General features: G+C 43.9%; 3 protein-coding genes across 4 annotated transcripts in view; 1 reads left to right on the forward strand and 2 right to left on the reverse strand.

Moving 5' to 3' along the window:
- tenm1 (teneurin transmembrane protein 1) overlaps nt 1–14054 on the forward strand; it is a 184870-nt gene extending 170816 nt beyond the window's left edge. The window contains exons 34-38 of the mRNA XM_086099239.1: nt 6014–6225; nt 6511–6812; nt 7853–8559; nt 11560–11702; nt 12526–14054. Coding sequence (XP_085955365.1) covers nt 6014–6225; nt 6511–6812; nt 7853–8559; nt 11560–11702; nt 12526–13281 — 2120 coding nt within the window. The 3' untranslated portion in view covers nt 13282–14054. The remainder of the gene's footprint in view (nt 1–6013; nt 6226–6510; nt 6813–7852; nt 8560–11559; nt 11703–12525) is intronic.
- Nucleotides 14055–15250: 1196 nt separating this feature from the next.
- Nucleotides 15251–18478, reverse strand: sh2d1aa (SH2 domain containing 1A duplicate a). Its single transcript, XM_086099232.1, has 3 exons — nt 18107–18478; nt 17825–17888; nt 15251–15817 (listed from the first exon to the last, which is right to left on the reverse strand). Exons 1-3 carry the CDS (start codon nt 18241–18243, stop codon nt 15560–15562), a joined length of 459 nt encoding a protein of 152 aa, XP_085955358.1. The 5' UTR covers nt 18244–18478; the 3' UTR covers nt 15251–15559.
- A 161-nt stretch (nt 18479–18639) lies between these two features.
- agtr2 (angiotensin II receptor, type 2) lies at nt 18640–25039 on the reverse strand. Of its 2 annotated transcripts, XR_015097455.1 has the most exons (3): nt 24880–25039; nt 19525–24403; nt 18640–19173 (listed from the first exon to the last, which is right to left on the reverse strand). XR_015097455.1 is itself a non-coding variant. In XM_086099256.1 (2 exons), the coding sequence occupies exon 2, from the start codon at nt 24357–24359 to the stop codon at nt 23118–23120; it is 1242 nt and encodes a 413-aa protein (XP_085955382.1). In that variant the 5' UTR covers nt 24360–24403; nt 24880–25039; the 3' UTR covers nt 18640–23117. The 2 variants fall into 2 exon arrangements, 1 of the variants encoding a protein (XP_085955382.1); XM_086099256.1 differs by having other exon boundaries at nt 18640–24403.
- Nucleotides 25040–26855: the final 1816 nt, after the last annotated feature.

The raw sequence follows: 26855 nt of genomic DNA on the forward strand, positions 1-26855 counted from the left end.
GAGAAAAAAAAACCTAAGACATATAAATACATCTTGGATGAGTAAGGCCTCGGTTTTAAAAGAAACACACACACACACACACACACACACACACATACACATACACGTATATACTGTATATATCTATATACCTGTATATATACTGTATATATGTATGTATATGTATGTCTTGTGGATTCAAAGCATTAACGTTTTCACCCACTCAAGATTTCTACAAAAGTGTCGTGGCATAACTCTTTTAATTGTGTCTGTTACAAGAACAAGAAAATAAACATGTATGAGAAAATCTGAAAATGTAAGTTAATTAAGTTTCACAGACAGTTTCTCATGGTACCACCTTTCGCACTTGATCTAGTGCGAAAGGTGTTACCATGAAACCACTGAACAGTGTTCCTTTTCTCACGATGAGTTTCTTTATACTTTCTCACTTCTCCACAGGCCAAGGCCGCTAGCATTAGCATGGCTAGCATCAAGTTTATGCTCTTGTTTACACATGTTCACCTATAACAAGTGGTTAGTACTGTTTTAAGACTATTAACAACAGATTTGTATGACTTACTAACCTGTGGGAAGAATAGAAAAGACACATATTCAGCCACTGTTGTCATCTCAGAAGGAAAATGCATTCCGTCTGTGGGCGCAAACGCCACTCTATGCCACCAGTGCCACTGCACTTCTTAGTGGATGGCTGTGGAATAGATATGGAAACTGCTGAGAAACGATAGAATTTAAACAAGGGAAAATAAACATAAATGAATAACAGTAAATACATCGAGGTCAGTGTTTTTATATGCTTTAGTCTCCTTATTCAGCTTATTCTTAAAACATTTCTACAGACATCCGATTTCAACTCTCTACAGATGTCATCGTATTTTGTTCAAAAATATGACAAGAGTATTGGGACAACCTCTCCGAATCAGAAAATCAATTCATTGAACGAACACTAATCATTTTCATTTTAAAAATCTCTTAATAGCAGCCCCTGCACACCAATTGTGGCGAGTGGGGGTGTCACACACAGACACACGGTCAAGGATGCAAGGTGGTTTCCAGTTGCCCACGACTGCATCATCCACAAGGGAAGATCTTGCAGCTCACCTGTATAAACGTGCTTTGCACGTGCCATGCATGGACCCCATTATGTCTATTTTTGATTCCGCAATATCAAATCTGTGTTCTTCTGCCACCCTGATTTTAAGGGATTGGTTGGTTGCAAATGCTCCCTTACACCCAATCTTACCTGTGCAAAGTCTATGAAAAGACCAAAGAAAATAAAATTCCACCCATGTGCAGAGTTAGATTGTGCTTTGCGCTAGACTTGCACTGGGCATGAAAATAAAGCCTTTTATTTGATATAGATAAATAAAAGTTTAACGTCGGGGTACGACGTTAAACTGCATCCAACTGGTCCTCCAGGTTGGGGGTTGGGCGTGAGGTTAACAACCTCACCCTGTAAAACAAAACCTGTTACAGAAACGACGAGAGGAAGCCATTCCGGTAAACCACGGCGAAGAAGACACGGCACATCCTTGGATGTATCTATGACGGGGCCGGGTGAAATCCAGCAGGAAGCCCGACCCCTGATGACCCCGATCTTTGGAACCAAAACCAACACCAGAGTAGGCACCTGGAATGTGCGCACAATGTTCCAGTCTGGTCGCATGGACCAGGTGCTGAAGAATATGAGGGACTATCGCCTGGACATCTTAGGCGTTAGTGAAATGAGGTGGACGGGGCAAGGGCGTCTCGTGGTTGATGGAGCAACTTTTCTGTACTCTGGGAAGCAAGACCACCATTCTCATGGAGTCGGCATCATCCTCTCCAATAGTGCAGCAAAAGCATTGATTGGATGGAAGCCGGTGAATGAACGGATTATTACAGCAAGGCTCTACACCAGATATGCCAAAGTAACCATCGTACAAGTCTATGCCCCAACCGAAGCTGCCTCAGCGGACGATAAAGACACCTTCTACAACCAGCTCCAGACTGTGCTTGAGGAGATCCCCAGACATGACATCAAAATGCTGATTGGAGACTTCAACGCAAAACTGGATGATGACAGAAGGGGCCTGAATGCCACAGTTGGACCACATGGGTCTGCAGGCTCCACGAACGACAACGGGGAGAGACTGTTGATGCTAACCAGTACCAATGGCCTCAGCATTGGCAACACCTTTTTTGAGCACAAGCGGATCCACAAAGTAACCTGGGTTTCACCTGGTGGCGGGACCCAGAACGAACTGGACTACATCTGCATCAACACAAGGTGGCGCTCGTCATTGCTCGACGTTCGCTCCCACAGAAGTGCAGATGTGGGTTCAGACCACTTCCTTGTGGTGAGTAAAATCAAGCTGAAGCTGAAGAAGGTGAAAAAGGTGCAGCCCAAGAGACCTTACGCAGTGGACAAGCTAAAGGATAACAACATCTCAGAAAGCTTCTGTGAGGAGTTGAGTAGGAAGCTCAAGGTATCACAACACCTTGCAAACATTGAGGAGCAGTGGAGTATGTTCTCTTGTGCCATTGCTGAAACTGCAGAAGCAGTTATCGGCAGAAAGAGGGGTACCAACAAAGAGAGATGGATAACAGACAACACCTGGAAGTTGATTGATGAAAGGAAAGTGGCCAAGATAAAAAGAGAACAAAAGAGGAGGCTCCGGAGCTGGAGGATGGAAGACGAGGAGTACAGGCGCTTGGACAGGGCAGTGAAGAAGAGTTGCAGGAAGGATAAAAGACAGTGGCTAGAAGAGAAAGCAAGAGAGGCACAGGAAGCAGCCGAGAACAACAACACGACGACCCTATACAAGATCGTGCGGGAGCTAACCAACTCCAGGAGCAGCTCTAGCGTGCCAATCAGGAGCAAGGATGGCAGGACACTTCTAAGCGACGAGGAGCAAGAAGCAAGATGGCTGGAACACTTCAGGGAGGTTCTCAACCAACCAATGCCTCCCGTGCTCTTCAATTTCGATCAAGAGACACCAGCTCCAGCTCTAAATATTACATCGAAAGAGATATCCGAGACTGAGGTTGCCAGAGCAATCAAGGGCCTTAAGAACAACAAGGCACCGGGACTCGATGAGGTAGCTGCCGAGATGTTGAAACACGGCCAAGACGCTGTTGTGGAGAGCCTTACCCACCTGTTCAACCTGATTTGGCATACTGAAGAGGTTCCTGCCGACTGGAGACGTGGGGTCATTGTCACGCTTCCTAAGAAGGGAAACCTCGCAGACTGCAATAACTGGCGGGGCATTACACTGCTGTCAATCCCCAGCAAGGTATTCTGCAGTGTCCTGCTACATCGCCTTAAAGATGAAGTGGATAACATCTTGAGGGAAGAGCAAGCCGGTTTCAGGAAGGGAAGGTCTTGCGCTGAACAGATCTTTACCCTTCGAAACATCATAGAGCAGTGCCAAGAACTTCAGACACCACTCATGATCAACTATATCGATTTCAAGAAAGCCTTCGACAGCATCCACCGGGAGTCACTGTGGCAGATCGTCCAGCTGTATGGTGTACCCCTCAAGTACATCAACATCTTCAGGTCATTGTACCACAACTCAACCTGTTGTGTCAAAACCAACAGTGGCACAACTGATGATTTTGACATTGTCACTGGTGTAAGACAGGGTTGCATTCTGTCACCCCTACTCTTCATCATCATAATTGACTTTGTGATGAGGAAGTCCATCACAGGGGAAAAAGTTGGTATCAAGTGGGGAGGGAGCAGACTAGCTGACCTGGAATTTGCAGATGATTTGGCTCTGTTAAGTCACACCCAGCCCGCACTCCAGGAGTTGACCAACAATCTGCATGAGCACGGAGTTAAGGTCGGTTTACGAATTAGCCAGGAAAAGACCAAGGCCATGGCCGTCGGACAGCACCAACACCTTCAACCACTCACTCTACACCAACATGACATAGAGTACATTGACAGCTTCACATATCTTGGGAGTAACATCTCAAATACAGGTGGTGTGGAGAAAGACGTCAACAGTAGACTTGGTAAAGCTGCGGGAGTGTTCCAACGCCTCCGCAACATCTGGTCATCGAAAGCCATCACTACGACCACCAAGCTACGCCTCTATATGTCAGTGGTTATCCCAACAGCGATTTACGCCTGTGAGACATGGATGAAGACAGCCAACATTACCAACAAGTTAGATGTCTTTCATCGGCGTTGCCTGAGATCCATCCTGAGGATCTCATGGAGAGACCACATCACCAACGAGGAGGTGATGAAGAGGGCAGGAGTGGCTGAACTGTCAGACATTGTCTCTGAAAGGAGAAGGAAAATGATCGGCCACGTACTCCGGCTGCCAAGAGAGAGACCGGCAAGTGTGGCCATGGACTGGATGCCAGAGGGTGGAAAGAGGAAGAGAGGTAGGCCAAAGAAGATGTGGAGACAGACTGCCAAAGAAGACCTCAGTGAGATGGGTGTCAGCTGGCATGGAGCAAGAAAGGTCGCCAGTGACCGGAACAAATGGAGGAGGCTCGTCGCCCAATGTTCCAAATAGGAGCGGGCGGAACTAACTAACTAACTAACTATTTGATATTCACTTGCTGCCGTCCCTGACCAGTAAACCTGTGATTAACAGTCACTAGGTAAACCGGGTGGCACCAATGTGCAGGGCAGTGTGTGCCTCCGTGTGTGCAGGTGTTTGTGGGTTTTATCACTCTGCCTTCACTGTGAAAAAGCTTCCACTGTTCCTTTAACTGATCTAATTTCAGCAGAACAAACAGATGTTCAGAGAGCGACGAGATAGCGGTAACTGTCAATTTAAGAGTAGACGGCAGAATTCAGACTGAAAAATGAGGATAATGTTAGAGGAGAAAATGAGCAAAAAAGGAGTGGAAAGATGACAGTTTTAGAAGCAAGAGTAGCATACTCCGAGTTCCCTTGGGTTTTTTGAAAAGCTGGCTGCTGCACACTCTGCTTGAATGTGCCATTTCCCTATTCGTGGAGGTGCAGATTCAACATTCTACAGAAAATAAAAATGGAGGATGTAATGATGATCCATCGCTCTATACTCCGCCAAGCCAGGCGCCTTGCCATTTTAAGTCCGATCAGAGTCATCTCAGATGGAGCTATAATGCCATTTCATTAACAGCCCCCCCCCCCACCCACCCCCAATGGAGGACGAGTGGTGGTCACTTGCAAGAGATTAAACGAACAATGTCGAAGTGGATGTTCTGACATTAAGGAGCACATTGGCCTATCATGGCTATTGTCTTTAGACTTCATTATCTGTCCGTATTAAAGGTCAACACTGGAAATGCCAAGAGAAGTGTGCGGGTAGTTACAAATGGATGGATTGCACTGAGCGTGTCGCCGTTTATGATGTTGAACACTCTCCGTCAATTGAATTGATTGGGTAGGCTCAGTTGGTTAGGTGATGATTAACTAGGGGAATGGTTCTTAACCTTCTTAGAGGTACCGAAAAAAAAATATATATACAGTATATATATATTTTTTTAACAAATTCAAGATCTAACCCCCCCCCCCACACACACACACACACACATTTATTAGAAACAGAAAAAAGTACCGGTAAATACAATTTCAAGAGATAAGTATACTTTTTTTTTGTACGACGTACTGTCACGACAGTCACACGTTGACGACTAAGCGAACTAAATTTCCGACCGCACTGATTGGACAAGCAATGTAATGTGATCATCTTCAGCCAGCGATGGCCAAGCAGGCGTATCATAACTAATTGACATGTTGAGTCGGGTGTGTCTTAACCACCATGGTAGAGGCTCCGTCAAACCCCTGAGACCGATTCACCTAACCCCTGGGATTCGATCGAACCCAGGTTAAGAACCACTGAACTAGGGTGTGTGTGTGTAGGTGTGTGCACGTGTGTGTGTGTGTTTGTGTGTGTGTGTGTGTGTGTGTGTGTGTGTGTGTGTGTGTGTGTGTGTGTGTGTGTGTGTGTGTGTGTGTGTGTGTGTGTGTGTGTGTGTGTGTGTGTGTGTGCGTGTTTGATTAATGCCTGTGATTTTCTGTGGTTAGGTCCACTGACTAGCCGGCAGATCTTCCGCTTCAGTGAAGAGGGATTGGTCAACGCCAGGTTTGACTACAGTTATAATAACTTTCGAGTGACCAGCATGCAGGCCGTCATCAACGAGACGCCCCTTCCGATCGATCTGTACCGCTATGTTGACGTATCGGGGCGGGTGGAGCAGTTTGGCAAGTTCAGCGTCATCTTTTATGACCTCAACCAGGTACATTACGTGAAATGAAACCATATACAGACAATACTTATGTTTATATTTTGGCCCTTGGCGTTTTGCTCTCTGAAAATACTACTTTTTTAATAATTATTTCTGGACATAGTGAGAACCTCTCAAGGGTTTATGGGTAAAACGGTCGTATTTGCTCACCAGTGCACACTGGCCTCTACAGCCTGTAAATGTATTTTTTTCCATATATCCATCCATCCATTCTCTGTACTGCTTATTTTATCAGCAATTGCGTGTATGCCTGATTAACCCTCTGCTGTTGCTTAGGTGATCACTACACATCTGATGAAGCACACCAAGGTGTTTAACTCATACGGCCAAGTGGTGGAGGTCCAGTACGAGATCCTCAAATCTATCGCCTACTGGATGACCATCCAGTATGACTCTGCAGGACGTACAACCACCTGCGACATTAGGGTGGGCGTGGACAGCAATGTGACCCGATACACCTACGAGTATGACGCAGACAGCCAACTTCAAAGTGCTGCCGTCAATGAGCGGCCTCAATGGCGCTACAGCTATGACCTCAACGGGAACATCAACCTGCTGAGCCACGGCACCAGTGCAAGGTAAGGCCATATCGCCTTTATATTTGTTGATGTTATTCCATCAGAATAGTTATCACTTCGCAATATGTAAACTGAAATCTTCTTTCTATGAGTACTGTATATCTGCTTCCACCAATATCCAATATATATGCGATGTCACAACATACGTGACTGACAATATGTCAAACATAATGAGCAAAAAAAAGTACGAAAATGGTGAACAGTGGAACATACTATGTATTTAAAAGTTTAAGTTCAAATTAAGTTCACCTGTAAAGGTTATAGTGCATTTTTAGGTTTATCCAGTGCATCCTCTGGTTGATGTGTTACTATGATGTCTTGAAATGAACCTTATCGTACTGTATAATTCAGGTAGGCCTTTGTGCATGTTCTCATGTTCTCTTGTTCATATTGTTTCCTCTGGATATTCCCGTTTCCTCCCACATTGCTGAAACTTGAACATTAGACTCTAAAATAGGTGTGTATATGTGTGAGAACGGTTGCTGTGCTCTGCAACAGAACGTGACCAGACCAGTGTGTGTAACCCCTCAATATAAGCCAATGGCCCGTCAAAGTGATTTTTTTTTAAAGCAGTTTATTCAAAATTGACTAAGTGCTCTTACTTAACGTGAATGGCACAGACCTAAACCGGTCAACTCTTGTAGCCAGCCATTACATCATGAGCTTTTCAGCAGTCTTGTGAAATTTGACAGGTTCCCAACGGGTCAATTTTACACCTAACTATTACAACGTAGATAAACTGGCAATGTTTTTATGGTTCAGATTTACAGCCTGAAAGATGTGTGCATCTAACCTTTCCCCAGGCGCCAACATGATAATAGTTGTTTTGCAGGAAATTAAGATTGTCATGTTCCTTCCAACATTATTGCCGCCCTAAGGATGATTTATTATGCTCTTAAAAAAAAACAAATCTTCATGGCTCCACGTTGTATCTCCAACCACGAGGCGTTTAAAGTCACATTAGAATTTTCACATATTGCAGACTTGTTATTTTGCATTTCATGCATCCAAAGCCTATTTTCTGGTGTGCTTGACTCCAGGTTGATTCCGCTGCGTTATGACCAGCGAGACCGCATCACACACCTCGGTGAGATACAATACAGTGTGGATGAAGACGGATTCCTCCGTCAGCGAGCCAATGACCTCTTTGACTACAACTCCAATGGGCTCCTGATGCGGGTCTTCAACCGAGCAACCGAGCACTCCGTGTGGTACCGATACGACGGGTTGGGCCGGCGTGTGGCCACTAAGACAAGCCAGGGCGAGCAGCTGCAGTTCTTTTATGCTGATCTTTCACAACCGACCAGGGTTAGCCACTTGTACAACCACAGCAGCAATTTGATCACGTCGCTGTACTACGACCTGCAGGGTCACCTCATCGCCATGGAGTTGAGCAGTGGGGAGGAATACTACGTCGCCTGTGACAGTGTGGGGACCCCAAGGGCCGTTTTCTCAAGCAAGGGCCGACTGGTCAAAGAGATTCTCTACACCCCCTACGGAGAAGTCTATCAGGACACCAACCCTGACTTCCAACTCATCATCGGATTCCACGGAGGCCTGTATGATCCTCTCACACGGCTAGTCCACCTGGGTAGGCGGGATTATGACACTCTAGCTGGTCGCTGGACTTCACCCAACCATGAGCTATGGGTTGAGCTGAGCAAGGAGCCAAGACCGTTTAACTTATACGCCTTCAAAAACAACTGCCCCGTGGGGAAAGTGGAGGAGGTGACGCAGTTTACAACAGGTGAGCCTCTCACATGCGCGCACACGTTCGTGTCATTATGAAATACGGATTCACTGACGCACAGTTGAGCGCTATCCGTACCAAGCGCGATGATTCGATTGAGTTGAATAGGGTTTTGTCCGACTTTTATGAAGGTACCGGTTGCAGTTTGCTTGTGAAGGGTGGAACCAAGCCTCCTACTGTCTGTTGACAGTTTGACGTCGAATTGTATTTTTTTTTATATGACTAAAGAATGTAATATCCCATGGCCTTTGTTTCATTTCCATTAAACCAGCTAATAAGAGGCATTATGTCTTGTGCTTGGTCAGCCAGGGTTCAACAGGCGCTGCTACTACATCATTGCAGCTCAATGTTCATCCTTTGTGGATACATGGCTAGACATGACAAAAATGTTACTCTGTAAATTGGACATCGGATTCTTTTACTCCACTTACATGCAGATGTCCATATCAGTTTTTCCCAACTTTTACTGAGTAGAAGAGTCATTTTATTTCTTAATAAAATGACTCTTAGTTAGTCATTAGTTAATAATCTTAGTTATGATTCTTCACCAAACAAAAATGTCACAAATCGTTTCGAATACTGAAATAAGAATGATCTTGTCTCATTTACTCATAAAGTGATTTACTCAGTCTGAAATCTGGACCCTGATTAATTCAACACTAAGCTGATATACACACATGAAGTCACGGTTTATTCTTCTGAATGAATGGGACTAGTTGGGTTTATTGTTTCTTATGCCATCTAACGCACAGCATTTGTTGTGCTTTTCACTATCTGTGCCTGGCATAGATGAGCAAAGATATATGAGTTGTAATTCATGAATAATCATTTGGGGATCAATTAAGTGAAATTGAATACTTTCCCATGGCACCGATGTGAATCTTTCTCGGTTGACATGGCACCCTGGCTGGGAATTACGAGTCTATATTCCTGCCAATATATTTCGTCTCCTTATAGTGGCTAGGAAGTCAACATAGGAGATCTACTGTGTTGTCTTGATTCAACTGATGCATAGTTTAAAGCTCACTGCCCCAAACTGAGGCAGCATGGCTCACATGAAAAAAGTCGTCTCCCAGCCAGAAGGTTGTGGGTTCCAATCCTCAGCCTTTGCACCATGTCGAAATTGTCCTTGAGCAAAGATATTGAACCCTCGGTTCACCAATAGGTGAATGACGAGACAGTGGTAAAGCGGTTTGAGTACCTTGCAGGTAGAAAAGTGTGATACAAGTGAAAGTCCATTGAGCATTTGAAGAGTTGATGGAGTACAAGAGTTTGATTGATGGTTTACAAGATAATCCCCAGTGCACGTTGTTGAGCTTGCAGGTTTTTGAACATATGTGTTTACATTGCCATCCCGCCTACTTACTTTGCAGAGGAGAATGGACTCATCCTAACCGTACTGCAGTGAACAGTACTGCACTGTACTTGGAGACATGAGAGAAGTGCCAGATGACAACTATAGCAGACTTAGGGGAGATATTGCACTCATTCGCCCACGCTCCGTTTCTCTCTCTCTCTCTCTCTCTCTCTCTTTCTCACTCACACACACACGCACGCACACACATTGAAAACATCTGCCGTTGAGAATGAGATGACACAGGTGAGGCTATGTGTCAGACAGAGAAAAGGTAATAGACTGAAGAAAACAGGACAGCCTCTGATCGTCTTGTTTTTCTGGCTTTTTTTTTGTTTTTTGTTTTCTGTTTTTTTTTCAACACAAGATTTCATGCTTTGTCCTCTTTTGTCTGTCAAGAACACACTGTTTCCCCAAGGGGTGAAACAAAAGCTTGAACAAGAGAGGGAAATGGAATGGCGGATTATCAGAGTGAATGAAGCATGTAGGTCAGGTCATCTGTCTTTCACAACAATGAAACATTTATTTGGACCATTGTGATCTGCAATATTATTGGTTATTAAAGAGTGAATGCGTTTGTCACAGAGATGCAACTGATTCTCTGCAGCGTATTTTGCTCAGTTATGAAACGAGTTGACTCTGCAGTCTAATGACTGTTGCTTTGTGTGTGTCTGTCTGTCTGTCTGTCTGTGTATATATCCATCCATCAATTTTCTGATCCGCTTATCCTCACAAGGGTCTCGGGGCGTGCTGGAGCCTATCCCAGCCGTCTTCAGGCAGGAGGCAGGGGACACCCTGAACTGGGTGCCAACCACTCGCATTGCACGCATACACGAACAACCATCCACGCTCACACTCACACCTAGGGACAATTTCGAGTGTTCGATCAGCCTGCCATGCATGTTTTTGGAATGTGGGAGGAAACCGGAGTACTCAGAGAAAACCCACACAGCCCCGGTGAAAACATGCAAACTCCACACAGGAAGGCCGGAGCCGGAATCGAAACCTCCATCTCTGTGAGGTCGACGCGCTAACCAGTCGCCCACCACGCCGCCCTGTGTCTGTGTGTGTGTTTAGGGCAGTTTCCTGGCTAACAAGCCACAAAAAGGGGCAATGATGGTGTCGTAGACTTAATAAAATACGCCTCACAAATAAAGATAAGTGACTTGGAATCACTCCAAGAAACAAGACTGGCATGTACTCAGGCCAAGAACCTCTCTAACACTTTTAGACCCCTTTGAGACTTGGAGCAAATGCAAGTAGCTCGGTGGTAACTGCTAATGATCGGCTCAGTTCAATCAATGGTTTCGAAGCAGAAATAGGTTTCGATGCTTGAAAGTCTAAATGGCTCATCCGCTGTAGCTTTCTCCTCTGACAGCAAGTTGTGTGTCGTGGTTAAAGCGCAGTGCAGTTCTCGAGGGTAATTCAGATGTGGACGTTTGTGATGGATGGCCAAATAAGAGGTGTGAGTCGATCAACCATAAAACAAAAAGTTGCATTGAAGAGGCTTTGCGTTATTAATGCATTCATTTTTACAGCCCTTTTATATGTGTGCATTTATGTGGGTGTGTCTGTGTACAAAAAAATAAAATAAAATGTATATATACAGTATATTAAAAATATATTTCTGTATTTATGTGCAGACATTGGCAGCTGGTTGCAGCTATTTGGCTTCCAGCTTCACAACGTTGTTCCTGGTTTCCCAAAGCCTGAGATCAGCCGCATGGAACAAACATATGAACTGATGAAGACTCAAACCAAGACCCAAGACTGGGACTCGAGCAAGGTGGATACCCCATTGCTGTTCTATTTGCAAAGTCTAAACAAACACAGACATGTGTGAAGTGGTATTCATTGCTATGTTCGGATTGAAAAGCTCAATGTTTTCTGTTTTCTGTTTTCACTTGTAATGACTCAGAGCCCCACACAAATGGTCTTAAATTGACTGAAAGTATTTAAAACCTCAACCCACTCGAGATAATAAATAAAATATCAACCTTTTTAGGAAAATAGTTGGTGTGACATCACATTTTCTTTCTTGATCCAAATCTCATGAAGTACAGTCATACCTCGGTTTTCGACCATTATCCATTCCAGAAGGCTGTTTGAAAACCGATTTGTTCGAAAACCGAAACCACGCAAAAAATCTTTATTGAACACGTCTGTTCACCATGGAACGCTAAACGAGGAAGCGTCACTTCCTCGTGTAAGGAAGGCGAGAGGAATCAAGTGCGCTCAGTTTGTTCGAGAACCGAAATTCGGCCGTCATCCGAGGCATAAAAACCTCAAAATTTTTGGTCGAAAACCGATTTGGTCGAGAACAGAGACGTTCGAAAACCGAGTTTTGACTGTATGTTCATTATCAGACACTTTTAGGTTACCGGTATTCGTTCTTAAATGTTTTGATATATAAAACCCACAATGCAAAAAATAAATAAATAAATAAAACACACACACACACAGAGGAATAATGGCGACAAAAGATATATTTAAAAAGAAAAGGGTTTTCATTTAAAAAACAAATAAATAAACAATCTGCAAATATGTGAATTTGTCAATGCCAAAACGTGAGTAGGCTGGAGTTGAATAATTGCGCTTCTTCTGTTTAGGTGGTTTTGGGGATCCAATGTGAGCTCCGCAGGCAGCTGAGACGTTTCATCTCTTTGGAGCGTTTGCCTCTCGTCTCAGCACCCGTCGGCTCAACCTGCCACCGACCAACACGACCTCCTCCCTTTGGTTCCCGGCCCTTTCTTCTCGGGCCCAGCATCCGCTTTGCCATCTCCCACAGCCGCGTAAGCGCCGAAGTTATCGGTGTGGCCAGCGAGGACAGTCGGCGAGTGGCTGCCATTTTGAACGGCGCCGTTTACCTCGACGGGCTGAGTTTCACAGTGCACGGCTGCGACAGCCACCACTTCCTGCAGTCCCGGCCTATTGAGGAAGACCTCGCTTTGGGTTTAGGGGTCGGTGGGCGCGTCCTAGAGAGCGGAGTCAACGTGAGCGTATCGCAAATGAGTGCCATGCTCAACGGCAGGACTCGTCGGTTCGCTGACATCACTCTCCAGCAAGGGGCGCTGTGCTTGTGCATCCGTTACGGCGGCAATGAGGAGGAAGAAAGAGCGAGGGTGAGGGAGGAGGCTCGGCGGAGAGCAGTGGAGGGGGCGTGGGACCACGAGAGGAAGAGAGTGGAGTTAGGCGACGCGGGGAGCCGAACGTGGAGCGATGTGGAGAACCAGCAGCTGCTGTCTGCCGGACGTGTGCAGGGTTACGACGGCTACTACTCTCTGCCTGTAGAGCAGCAGACAGAGCTGTCCGACTGCCCCTACAACATCCACTTCATGACTCTAAGCGAGGTGGGAGGCAGGTAACACTGAAGCGGCTCTGCCATCCCAGCCCACCAAAGACTGCCTGTTTCTACTCGACTCCAATTTGTTCTACCCTTTCTATACTGTATGAAAAAAAGGTGACATCATCAAAAAAGAACACAACGAGAGATTAGGGGAAAACGATTTCCAAAATTGCCTTTAACTGTGACAGAATGATGGTATTTTATTATTATTGTCTGGTTTCTAACAGTGGCACAAGCAAGTGTGGTCTGGTTGTGGCTTTGCTTTTTGTATCCCTGCTAGCCAGGGAGTTAACTGACGCTTCTGCTATCCTAAACACTCTTCTTCACTTTCGATTTTGTTCTAATTTACCCAAGCTGAAGACTTCTACGGTTGCCAGTAAATTATCTCCTTCATGACTCAAATCAAGAGCACTCTAGTTGCCAATTACTCCGGATATACTCCCGTTTACGTCATGTGCAAGAGAGGCCTTGTCGACTCTGACACTTCCCGAAAAGAGGAGGAGGGAACCTCTTCTGGGTCGCTGCCTCTGTTGTCCCCCAACAGTAGTTTGTATGCGTGTGTATACTCCAACCAAGAATGTACATAGCCAGTGCTTTCACACTGAGGAAAAAAAATAAGTGCTCAACTGGAAGTTCTGTTGTTCATAAGTAAATGTCAGTATTGTTAATCAATAGAAAGAGCAGTTACATTTTTGCAAAGAATTATACATGGCTATAGTAAATATTCTCGCTGAAAAAAAAATCTGACTTTATGGGGTTCCAATGCTGATTAAAGTTATTATGTGTGAATAATCCCAGTGCTCCCTGGGATTGCGTTCTGGCTTGTTATTTGGCTCTGCAACTTCTATGTGGGTCCTCATTCGCCTCCCTTGCAAAACATTTGTCGTTCGCGCTTTGTTCTCGTCTTGGGGAGATTGTCGCTCTCAAATCTGTGCTGTCATTATCACCCATCGTTATGGCTCCAACTGAGCATTGCATGAGAAACACGCATCTGTCACAGGAAAAGAAGAAGAAGGAGGACGACAAGAAAAGAGGAAAGGGTCGGGTGGAAGAAATGTGACAGCTGAAGCACAGTGAGTGGGTGGCGAGTGCAGAAGGGGCAGCACCTTGGAGTTGGCTACAGCGTACTCTACAGCTTGTCTGGTCTCATTAGAAAATGCCAATCAAGATCCACGTGAACCACTTCCAAGCTTCTTCCCCCCCCCCCAAAAAAAAACTTTATGCTAAGATTTTTTAAACGAGCTTTCACTCTTCCACCTCCTCCTCCATCTGCCTCCCCCTAGCCACATGCCTCCCCTCCCTGCGTCACTCCACCATCTGCCCACCATTAATTGTTTGTGTTTCTCTCACGGGCTGCGGATGACAGAGCCCTACGCTGCATATGTTGCGACTGGAAGCAGGTGATATACGTTCACCACCAGCTCTTTGCGACGCGCCTTCCTTTCCTTTCCGAAACCATATGCTTCATTAGACACTGCCCAGCCTCATCTCGGTGCTGAAAAGAGGGAAAGTCCGGTTGCTAGGAGACCACCGTCCCGGCCAAATGGATGCTCACACTCTTTATTTCCGTCGCACGCTCACACTTCTTCTATTTTTTTCTTCTAGAGTAGCCAGTAATGCCAATCACAAAAATGACAGTAGAGCACACCCTCCCCATCCTACCCCAACAGTCAGCACTCTAGCCACGGAGATCAGCACTTCAATATGTCAAATTGAATTTTGTTCCCGTGTGGGTCTGCATATGTGTGGGTACGGGTGTGTCAAAGAGCGAACGAGAATTCATTTATACAGCATATCGCACGAATATGCTTTTTCCTTGTCACTCACATAAACATGCATTTCTTGCCAATGTATGTAAACAGTAATGTGAAAGTTTCAGTATGAATATTTTACATCACATTTCCTAGTAAGGCGGGAGACTTTTTGTGTGAACCCCCACCAAAAAAAAACAAAAAAAAAACACTGCAAGTATTCAGTGAGGCCCACAGTTACTCATCGTTGTTTTATTTGATGAATTGGTATCTTTGCTGAACATTTGAATTGATTCACTCTGCATGAATGCAAAAAGGTTCATAAGAATATATTTTGACATACACATTTAGTGAAAGCTGTAAAATAGGAATTATGCTGCATTAAACAGCATTAATTGAGTGCATTTTGATTTAAAGTGATTTAAGGGGAGGGCTTGAATAGAGACCTTCTGTGTCAACAAAACATGGCAAAAAGTCAAAAGACAATCAGAAGTTGTGTTTGAAATGAATATCGGTACTTCAAATATATTGTACTGTACCTTGTGGCTAGCCAAGAGTTCCCATCACATTTTTCCCCTCATTTTCCTGTCCCTGAACAACATACGACTGGAGGAGAGTACTCGAGCTGCTGTGTGGTGGTGACAGGCCATTACTGGGCGTCTGCGCCTCTGTGGGTGTTTGTACCCATCCCTGGGCAGTGACAGGGTAAAGCAGAGGGATGGCAATTCCTTGTCTGGGCTGCTGGAAAGCTGCTATCAAGTTCTTGATGTTACGGAAATGTCGTTTCGGCACACCAGGAATCGTCTGGGGGTTGGGGGGGGGGGGGGGGGGGGAAGAAAGAAAGTAAAGCAAGAGCAGAGAAGAATTCATAGACTTCATCTTGACATCATGAGGAAAAAATGAGGAGAAGATATGGTTAGTTTGAATGAAATGAGCCACCCGTACTGAACAAAATAATAAAGAATGAAAATCCTACATAGATATCTAAAGGATATATTTAAAAAAAATGTTTCATATATGACTCAATAAATTTGGCAGAACTCTCATGAAAGAGTATTAATAGAAGAGAGAATAACCGATGATAGCAGATGGGAAAATAAAGCACTGGGGCATTGGTGGCTAAATTAGGAAAATGCAGACAGTGAGTTCTCCACTCCCCTTAGGCTTTTTCACATGTTGTTTATCAACAACCAAAAAAACCCCAAAAACAATTGTTCATGTTGATTGCAAGCACATTTTTGAAATACGTGCCATTATCTGCGGAGCTTCCATTGCGACCAATTAAAATTGAAACAACACAAACATATGTGTCTTCAAAATAACCCAAAATGTTTGGAAGTGATCCCGTACACCTGGCAAAATGGAAGCGCACTCACTTGCATGAGCTACATTGAACATTTGGAAATAGTGTGGCTTTGTCAAGTAAGAAGCTTTCATCCGTTGTTATTACATTCGATTCTTTCCTTTCGGTCACACTGAAAAAAAAATTACTTGAATGCATTTTACAATCATTCAATCTAACACGGAGATTGTGTTTGTCAAATCTCCATGCATTTCTCTCTCTCTCTCTCTCTCTGGCTGCAAGTATTACTGTGAAAAATATTTCATTCAAGTAATATTGGTTATGAATATTGAGCTTGTAGCGCAATCCATGTTCGTCCTCGTCAGTGCTGCTTGATTGATAGTGTCAGTATACAGCACGCAGCACGTGTCACAACATGCAGAGACAAGACAATATTAAGATGTCACTATATGTTCGCAGCTTCAATCATCTGAAATTCTATCAGGTGCAATGCTGCATTCCACATCCAAAGAGCTCGATCACGGGGGCTATTGTGGGGTTGTAGCCCCGTCAGAAATCAGCATGCCCCTACAGCATCTTCCAAAATACAGTACATTGATAAATTATTTTCTCAGATCAACTGAATCAGTGGTGTTCAAAGCACAGTAGATGCCTGGGGCGAGTGCATGACTGATGCCCCCTAACAACATTTCTAAGACGGAGCATGAGGACGGACGAAGTTATTGGTGATATCTTGCTAATGTCCGGGATCGGTTGGTAGCCCCTTGCCATGCACCTTCCCCTCCTCCACACCTCCTCAGCCACAGGCTGCAATTTCTGACATTTACAACTATTTCACAAAGGTACAGGAATGCACTGATTTTACACAGCTTTCCCTCCTCGAAAATCGCAACTTGATACAAATCAAATGAGCCTTTCACATTTGAAGACAAAGATCTGTTTGACCTCGACTTTATTCAATTTTAAAGTCCAAAATTCCTATTGGAAATGATAGAAATTTAATTCATTTTGACCTCGGGTCAAATTGTCACCATCAGAAACGAGATTAAACCTTATTTTTCAGAAACATTTTAACAATGGAATACATGTGTAAAAATAAGTTACGACTAATAACACTAAATTATTTACCTGGATGTATGGCACCACTGAGGAAAAGTATTGAGATCCCTGTCAGAAGATGAAACCTAACGCAATGGAGACAAATACTAGTGGACACAGAACTGGGCACAATTTTGTGTGGATGCTGAATTCAAAGCCTCTGGGTTTTCCTAATTTGAGATTTTACGTTACACTACAATGGTTTGTGATCGCTACTGTAGTTTATCCCGAAATTGACGAATAGGGTCGAGAGCAAGTCTGCACTACCCTTCAGACTGGAACTAAAAAGGGCCTTCGCCAAGCTTTTCCCGCAAAGACAAACGCATACAATTGCTCAGTGTGTCTTGCTATGCTCAACAATAAACTGATGTCAATGGTTGACATCATGGTTGGTGGTTTAGAAATCTTACCTCTGCGGCCCATGATCCTCCGTCATGTTGTTGAAGTCTGTATGTGAAGACAATTTCGTTGCACCTGCGCGCACGCACACACACACACACACACACACACAGTGTGTACAAAAAGGGTGACATGTGTATATATATATATATATATATATATACTGTATATACAGGTATATCTATATCTATCTGTATATATATATATATATATATATATATATAGATAGATAGATAGATAGATAGATCACTGCATGACCACTCAGAAGAAGTCAAAGTTGCCCTTTTACTCACAGCACACAAAGGCAGTAGACATCGGGTACAGAGTCACTGTTTCGCACCAAGAAGCATCCATCGCGTCCATCCAGACCCAGTCGCCTCTCGCCCTCCTTCTTTCCAATGGGTCCGTGGTAGACTGATAGATTTTCCATCTTAGCTTTTCAAGAAGTGGAGTTACATACCACAACTGCTTTGTTGTGGTTTTGTAACTTAAACACAATACGGTCTCCCTTTTTCTCCTTCTTACATTCAGCTTTTTAAATCCAAAATTTTGGTTCAGTGACCTGTATGGCCCAAACTGAAAGGCAGTGAGGCTATGTCTTCTCTTACCCCGATCCGAAACTAACGGCAGCAAGCGCACTTTGAACCATGTGGCTCATTGCTCAGCAGCCCCCCCCCCTTTTTTTTTCTTAAGTGCAAATGTACAGAAGGCAGCGGGGAGTTAGAATTTATTCAATTGGTTTAACATGCCATATAGGTGGGCGTGTAGCTGTTAGAAAAATAAAATGCAACATTTTGCTGAGCTGAATTTACTTGATCATGCCATTTTCTTTGCAGTGGCTTTGTTTTTGTGTACAAACTCTACTCGTACCACCTGTACTGTTTCGCTAGCTAACCGCCAATTATAGTGATTGATTGTCTCTGACGGCCGACACTATTTTGCATATTGCAATCAATGGCTCATTCACTCAAATTATATCTAAAAACACAAATACACAAAAATCTCTTCACAATTGTAAATGTTACATTTTTTTTCTAGCAAGCCATTTTCAACCCTTCACACCAGCCAATAATTTGTACATATAACATCCACACGTGGACCAACCAATTGCGTAGATATGTGGAGAAAAAAAAAAAAAGAATTGAAATTTATTATTGTGACAATGTTTCAGTCTGAAGTCAACGATATACATTGCTGAGAACCCACCACATTGACATTCATTAAAATTCCTTTGCTCATTGTGAAGGCGGGGGAATGTGACTCTGAGACTGATGGAAGAATGTGGCGAACAAAAAAAAATCTGCATTGTCAGTGAGAGAACGTGGCGATGGTCCCTCAACCACCTTCCATGGTTGTAGTCCTGGAACACATAAACCTTGACTTGAACTAAATCCACCAAATGAAAGACAGAAAGATATATTCAAGTAAAAGTTCCTTGTATTTCTATTTCTGCAAAATAGCTGACAATATTGTGTCATTCGTTGCATATACAACAAAAAAGGGAACCATTTAGAACAAACAGCACAACACCAAGCAGTTTCAGAGATGTGAAAGATAGTCATCATCCACAGCACAATTAGCAGCAAGTCATGCTTACATTTGTACAGTTTTGACATTTTTGAGCTCAAAGACACTTGATTGCTGTTTTCACAAATTTGCAAGGAGGCACCCCAAGAGTCACCCACATTTCATTTTCTTATTTCTCGCTCACCAGTGCCTTCTATTGATCGCGTGTCAAGGACGCGTACACCTCAGCCACAGAACAGCGAGGAAGCAGCTAATAAAGCCGTGTGTGTCTCAACATCATGCAGCGCTGCTCCAAACTCCTCTCCCAATCTGTCCTGTCAGTTGCAGAGTTGCTGTTGTGTCAAGCGTTGCTGTAAACAGGAGCTGGTGATTAAAATATTGAGTGCCGTGTGCACATTTTGTTAAGCGTGTGCTACAGCATCTGCTATGTCATTACAGGCTAGCAGGCCACATATGCCTACATGGCATCCTTGGCACAAATGACCACAAGCTCGGACCGAAAACTGTTTTGGGCCTGAAAATTTTTCACTCGGGATTAGTTTCGAGGTTTCTACATCCACAGCTGTAGCCGCCCAGTAATCAGTCTGTATCAGGTCTCTCCTTCTCCTCAGCTTGCAAAGATCATGAACGTGGGGCTTCTGGGTTGACTGTGTGGGTAAGCAGCCTGCACGACGGTCCTGTCTGACAGCCGAATGCATCTGCAGCATGTTAGCGCCACTCAGTGGTCAATTCGAAAGATTAGCTGCATTGAGAAGCTTTTTTTTTACCCTTGTTTGGTTGGGTAGAACTGAATATGATAGGTAAAAGATACCAGCCTGCCTATTAGTTTCAAATATGTAATAATCTGTGGTAAAAGTACTCACGCTGTACTTAAATAAAAGTGCAGATACTTGGTAAAGCAGAAGTAGGTTTTTTTTAAATTAACATTCATAGGAAAAGAGGCAACTTGCCTTGGCTCAGGCTTTATGCGATCAAAGCAACATGTTACCTTTTGGTGACATTGACAGCTGACCATAAATTTAATAAAAATAAATAAAAATGCCAAAAGATGCTTTTAAATCCAGGTCTTTAATATCAATTTTTCCTAAATCTTGTTGTTTTTTTAGTTATTATGTGAAGCACATTGAGTTACCCTCTGTATGAAATACATAAATGAAGTTGCCCTGCCTTATGATGATACTGGAGAACGGTATAGTACCTTTCCTGTCGGCCAATGTTTTGTTTTGTTTTTCAAATTAAACTTGCAGCCATTACAGGATTATCGGAATATCTCACTTCAATTAAATCCCAATGCTGTCTTCGGGCAGTTGGCGAGATACACCCTGAAGTGGTTGCCAGCCAATCGCAGGGCACATGTAAACAAACAGCCATTCACTTTCACAATCACACATAGAGACAATTTAGAGCGCTGAATCAACCGACAGTGCATGTTTTTTGGGATGTGGGAGGAAACCGGAAAAAAAACACGCAGGCATGGGGAGAACATGCAAACTCCACACAGTAAGGTTGCGGCCGGAATCGAACCCGGGACCTATGCACCGTGAAGCGGATGTGCTTACCAGTTTCTACCGTGCCACAGAACAAAATATCTATATAAAATAGAAAATGCACATCTAAAAAGAAATGTACATTTTTCATTGCCGCTACTATCAAATTGTTTATCATGAACAAAATAACTAGCAGTAATTTTGTTGGGTGGCTTTCAGCAGGGAAAACACATACCTGTACAAACACTCTCTAAACTTCCAGCACACACAGGGGCAGGCCAGGGTCAGTGTGGTATGTGGAGGATCTATACCAGCCACAAGTAGCAGACAGAGACACTCCATTGATTAGCACAACACAAGTGTTTGGAGTGGAATGCATGATCAGAGCATTTGTATAAGACTATGATAGGCAGCGTTGATATGTAGGAGGGACTCAACATATACCTGTCATCTTTTTCATTTTATTTTTTAATTCAGGCAAATACATTGCTATTAATTATATTTGGAAATAATACAATGTCAATGCAGTGTATAGAGCTTTCTATACTATGGATTGGTATTCCTAATGACCATATTTTGCTATAATACAGCTCTTGACAAATGTATTAGACCACTTGTCATGAAAGAACATTCAGCCTCTGGAAGTGAGCTCTTACCATTACACCATTTATGTCGAGGAACTGAATTCACCATTTTAATGCCCAAATTTGAGCTCACTATGCTCCGCTGTAAAGTCAGAAATCAAGGTATTGATAAGTACTGTAAATGTGTTCAATGTTTATTAATAATTATGTTTTAGCAGTTTAAATATCATTTGGATTTACAAACAAGTGTATCAACCTTTACTGAGATATAAAACTCGATCATGGTCGTTCCCAATGCTGTTCATTTTGTTTTTGTTTTGTTTGGTATTATGATGTCATTTGCAAGAAATACGGTTGTGTGCACAATCCTAAATGAATCCGATAACTTCAAACATAATCTAGAAACAACACGTCACAGTGGTATGCCACTTCTTGGTGTTATATCTACCGTAGCTTCATCCAAGATACTCAAAACTTGGCCAGGGCATTAAGCAGAAATAATTTGAATATTTAATGGCGTCTACAATTGTAAAACCTTAGTGCGACAGTACACTGAAAAAAAATGGTGAGTTGAATATATTCAAATTTATTTTGTCAAATGTGTGCAAGTAAAAACATCTAGATTCCGGTACTTTTTTAATTAGACTATATATCGACTTAAAATGTTTGTTTATCTAGATCCAAATGATTTCATTGTGTGTAACCACCTAACATAATAAAAGTGAGTAAATTCACCACATTTTTTTTTCAGTGTACTGTCGCAATAAAGTTTTACAATTGTAGATGCCGTTAAACCTCAAATGATTTCTGCTTAATGCCCTGGCCAGGTTTTGAGTGTCTTGGATTTAGCTACGGTAGATATAACACTATGAGGAGGCATAACACTGTGACTTTTTTTTTCCAGTGGTATGACCTGAATGGCAAAGTAAAGTTGAGCACTAGCAAAGCAAAGCAAAACATTTGAAACTTCCCCTTTTAATAGCTTGTGAGATAGCATTAGGTACAGTGGATATAGAAATGTATTAAGTCATAATATGAGACACAGCCTTCAGTATGTTGAAGTGCGTTTTCACAACCTAATAAACAAATTGTTAAATGAATACCTCTCGGACAGTGTCAAGAAAAACTGAGCATTTATATCTTTGTCAAGGCAGAATATTTGATGCAGTTCTGATATGAGAACTCGTCTCCTTCCTTATGAGAACTCGTTTCCTCTTTTGTTTTTCATTTGTGCAAAAATCCATAACCTGTAATAGGAAGTGGGAATCCGGGTTGGGGGGGGGGGGGGGGATGGCGGGGGACCACAAGCACAGGGATAAGATTCGGAGTGGACATTAGAACCTAGAAAAGTCTTGATGGTGAGGGAGGAGTGATACCCCACGGTAGTGGTGATTTTGATTTCATGAAATGCACAAATCGCACAGATAAATCCATTAAAATTTGTCTTTGGTCTGACTGAAAGCTGGTGCAAATGATTTGTTGAACAACATGTATAAAAGAAGATACAATCGTCGTCAAAGTTATGTCGATTTACCTAACCCTTTCAGTGCATTGACGGAGAACACAACAACTGAACTGAAGTTTTTTTTCACCAGGGATTCATTTTTCTTTTTGTCCAAAGACACGGAAAGAAGTCATATCATGAAACCTCCGGGTTACATTAATTTGTTCCTCACTGTTCTGCCCAGTGTTCCTTCTTCAGTCACCTAAGCATGCGCAGAGGCGTCAACAACCGCCAGATCTTTCAAGTCGCTGAGTTTTCGGGAGAAAGAACTGAGCCGAGTGCTGAAGGAGCCCCTCTTCTGACTGTGATCCTCTTCACGTGCCTGCAAATGCACACACAGACCCTTACTAAGGGTGCCCAGTCGGCCCCGGAAATGGTTCCCGATGAAGCAGTACAGCACAGGGTTGATGGCAGAGTTGGAGAAGCCCAAGCAGAGGGTGAGGGGGGTGAGATTCTGGATGGCCCACTGGGCCCAGCAACCGTCCAGCCAGTCATCACTCTTCAGTATGTCTATAAATGTCACGCAGTGGAAGGGGAACCAGCAAAGGAAGAAGGCCAAAACAACAGCAGCCACGGTCCACAGGACCCTTTCCAGCCCCCTTCCTTCCATGGGTCTGCCTCCACCAGAGCCGGGGGTCATACAGGGGGTCGGGGGTCTCTCCGGTTTACCGCAGCTATCCTGTAACCCTGAGCATTTAAATGCGCTGGCAGAGCGCGACGGTTTCCGCAGGCCTACGAGGCCAGAACCAGCCAAGAAATGTCTGCCAATGGCACAGTAGCAACAAGTAATGATGAGCATCGGCAGCAAAAAGCCCAGGAGTACTTTCATCCAGGCCAGGCTCCGATGCCAGGTGGGATCCGGATAGATCATCACACAAGCTTCCACGTCAAACGCCTCGATATAATGAGTGTCCCTCAGCGCTATGGTTGGCGCCGTGCAAGCAAATGCCATAAACCACACCAGGACGCACATGAGCTTGGCACGTTTCAGGTCTCGAACTCTCTGAGAGCGCAGTGGGTGCACCAGAGCAAGGTAGCGGTCCATGCTCATGCAAGTGATGAAGAATATGGAGGCGTACAGGTTGAGATTATGGAGACTCCCGGAGATTTTGCAAGTCACTCGTCCGAAGGGCCAGCTGTAGCCTTGCGAGTAGTAGACAGCCCACAGCGGGAGAGACAGCAGGAACAAAAGGTCCGATATGCAAAGGTTCAGCATGAATGTGTTGGCCACAGTTCTCCTCGAGGCGCTGGTGTGGGCCAACACACACACAGCAAGGGTGTTGGCAATGATGCCCAGAACGCAGATAATGCTGTAGATAGTGGGGATGATGGTGGTCATAGGCACCCGTGGCCAGTCTGCGCAACCAGACGCGTTCTCACTGTTTTTGCTCGTACAAGGCGAGAAGGTGGAGTTCAAATTGAAGCTGTCATTCGGGACTGCCATCAGGAAACAATTCCGCTCCGCTTCTTTCAGCGCTCCAAGCTCAACTAGAGGGAAACAAAAAGGAGATTGAGCTGCCTTTTATGGATAGCGATTTGGTATTCTGTGAGCCAAACTTAGAATTTGGCTCAAATATTTTACTGGGCCATCAATACGAGTTCAAACAACTCTTGCGGCGAAACCCAAACGAAAATGTGCTGTCGGTCTCGGATTTCACCGAAACATGCACTCCATATTCATACCTGAAAGTAAGGTTTTGAAACCTTCATGCCATATGTGATCATTGTGTCCAGTTTTATTTGATATTAGATGGGGGATCGAGATGAAGTAGCTGCTTTGGTTGCATTGGAAGAATACATTATTAGTAAAGGAGTAATCAAATTCAAAGAAGGCTGTCAAGGGACGCAAAGACGGGGGATCACATGACCACATTTTTTTCAACATCATGAAATAAGGATGTTTAGACTTATGAAACTAACAACACAGAGTAACGTCATTCATTGAAGCAATAACATATTTTTACCTCAAATGTTTGTTTGTCCAGTCCAATAGGTTGAGCTGTTTTTAATGCCTCATTTGGCTGAAGTCCATGTCTTTGCATTGACCCGCTCGCTATGAAGAATCCTGAACCATGTCATGCCTCGGAGGGTGTGAGCGCCGGACACGGTCTGAAGCCTCTGAGAAACCAGATGAGGCTGCGGGGGGGTCTTACAGCCCCCATGATGATTGCACAACAGGGGAAGGTGCACACAACGTCACGTTGTCATCGTCAGAGAGGCGGAGCTGTACCTGGACACCAGCCAATCTGCACAAATATATTGTTTTCATTCATCCCCTCCTTTTTGGTCTCGAAGAAAAGAACAAACAACGAGATAATCAAGTCAAGATGGGAGTTTTGCACACATGCGGCCACATAGCCTTTTTCATTGGGCTTTCATTGGATGAGACTTTCTGCTCATCACAATTTATTGCATCTATTTGATTCTGATACGTTGTGTTTTTCATTGTTCTTTTTATTTATTTATTTATTTTGCGTTGGCCAATGTTATGAAAATTCAAATTTTCGTGGTCCGCAGCATAATTGGCTTTCATGTTGCTCTTGTCGGTTGTTCCCTGGCCAATGCTCCAACACCCAGACACCCATAGAGATTGCTAGCCAAAGTTCTAAGCCTTGATGAATGGGAGGTTTTCATCATCATGCATAAAAAAGGAGGAGTTGAGAAATGTGACTTTCTGGTGTTATGCAATAAGCATGAGATGGTGTAACAAAGGAACCAAGAAGAAACTGAATTTTCAAGTTGGGTCCTGAGCTGATGAAAGCCTGGTGAGGTTTAAGGTAGCCACATGATCTTAACCCCACTGGGGCCTGTCATATGGAGGCTACTTGTTAATTATCCTCGCACTGTCCTCCTCTGCCAGCGGTCAGATAAGCCATGGGAAATATTTACTTTGTCTCAGAGGAAGTCGAACCAGCCGCTGGGGCATTCGGGGGAGGGCGGACGTTTAGATGAACGAGAAGGAGGCTGAGCATTTATTGCAGGGCGTGAAAGTAGAGCTGGGAAGCAGAAAGGGAGAAGGGGGGGGGGGGGGGTGCAAAAACTGTGAATGCGCAGATTCTCTCCAGTGGTTTTTCATTAAAGCCTCGGGTGCAAGTTAATGAGGGATGCATGCAGAGCTCTATGACTGATTACATCGCAGATTTTACATGATCAATGGCGTGAGCGGCCATGTATGTCTGCTTCAATGCAGGAGCTGGTCAAGCTGATACACTTAATCTAACCTTGCCATGCACGCCTCTGTTTACGCACCCGTTCAGATGTGTGTGCACTCTGCTCCATTGACTATCTATCAGAACGTGACGTGTCCTAATAGCTGTGAGAAAGTTGACACTGAGGAGGACAGATGAAGGCATGGCAGAATGCAGCAGAAATTTGCCTTTCCAAATGCTCAGATAATTTTATATATACCTGTATATATATACACTGTATATACATTTTGGGACACACACACAGCATAACATTCACATTGACCAGTGTTATTGGGCCTATAGCATCACATTTTTCTACATTGAGTGGACATTTCTAATGGTAGTTATAAAATCCAAAAGTATATGCACTAATTATAAAATAGTCAGAATGCTGTACAGGATTTTTGTTTGTGTCTGTCCATCTGTTTGTCAGTTGGCAAGCTACTTCCTGGTTCATGAAGGATGAACAGATGGTCAATTATGCAATTATAATTCTTGGTGGATGGTCGAGCTCCGCGGCCCGGTAGTCCAGTGGTTAGCACGTCGGCTTCACAGTGCAGAGGTTCCGGGTTCGATTCCAGCTCCGGCCTCCCTGTGTGGAGTTTGCATGTTCTCCCCGGGCCTGCGTGGGTTTTCTCCGGGTGCTCCGGTTTCCTCCCACATTCCAAAAACATGCATGTCAGGCTGATTGGACGCTCTAAATTGTCCCTAGGTGTGAGTGTGGGCGTGGATGGTTGTTCGTCTCTGTGTGC

This window comes from Hippocampus guttulatus, chromosome 2, assembly GCF_054856545.1.
Source record: "Hippocampus guttulatus isolate MCC_2025c chromosome 2, RoL_Hgut_1.0, whole genome shotgun sequence".
In the NCBI taxonomy this organism is placed as follows: Eukaryota; Metazoa; Chordata; class Actinopteri; order Syngnathiformes; family Syngnathidae; genus Hippocampus; species Hippocampus guttulatus.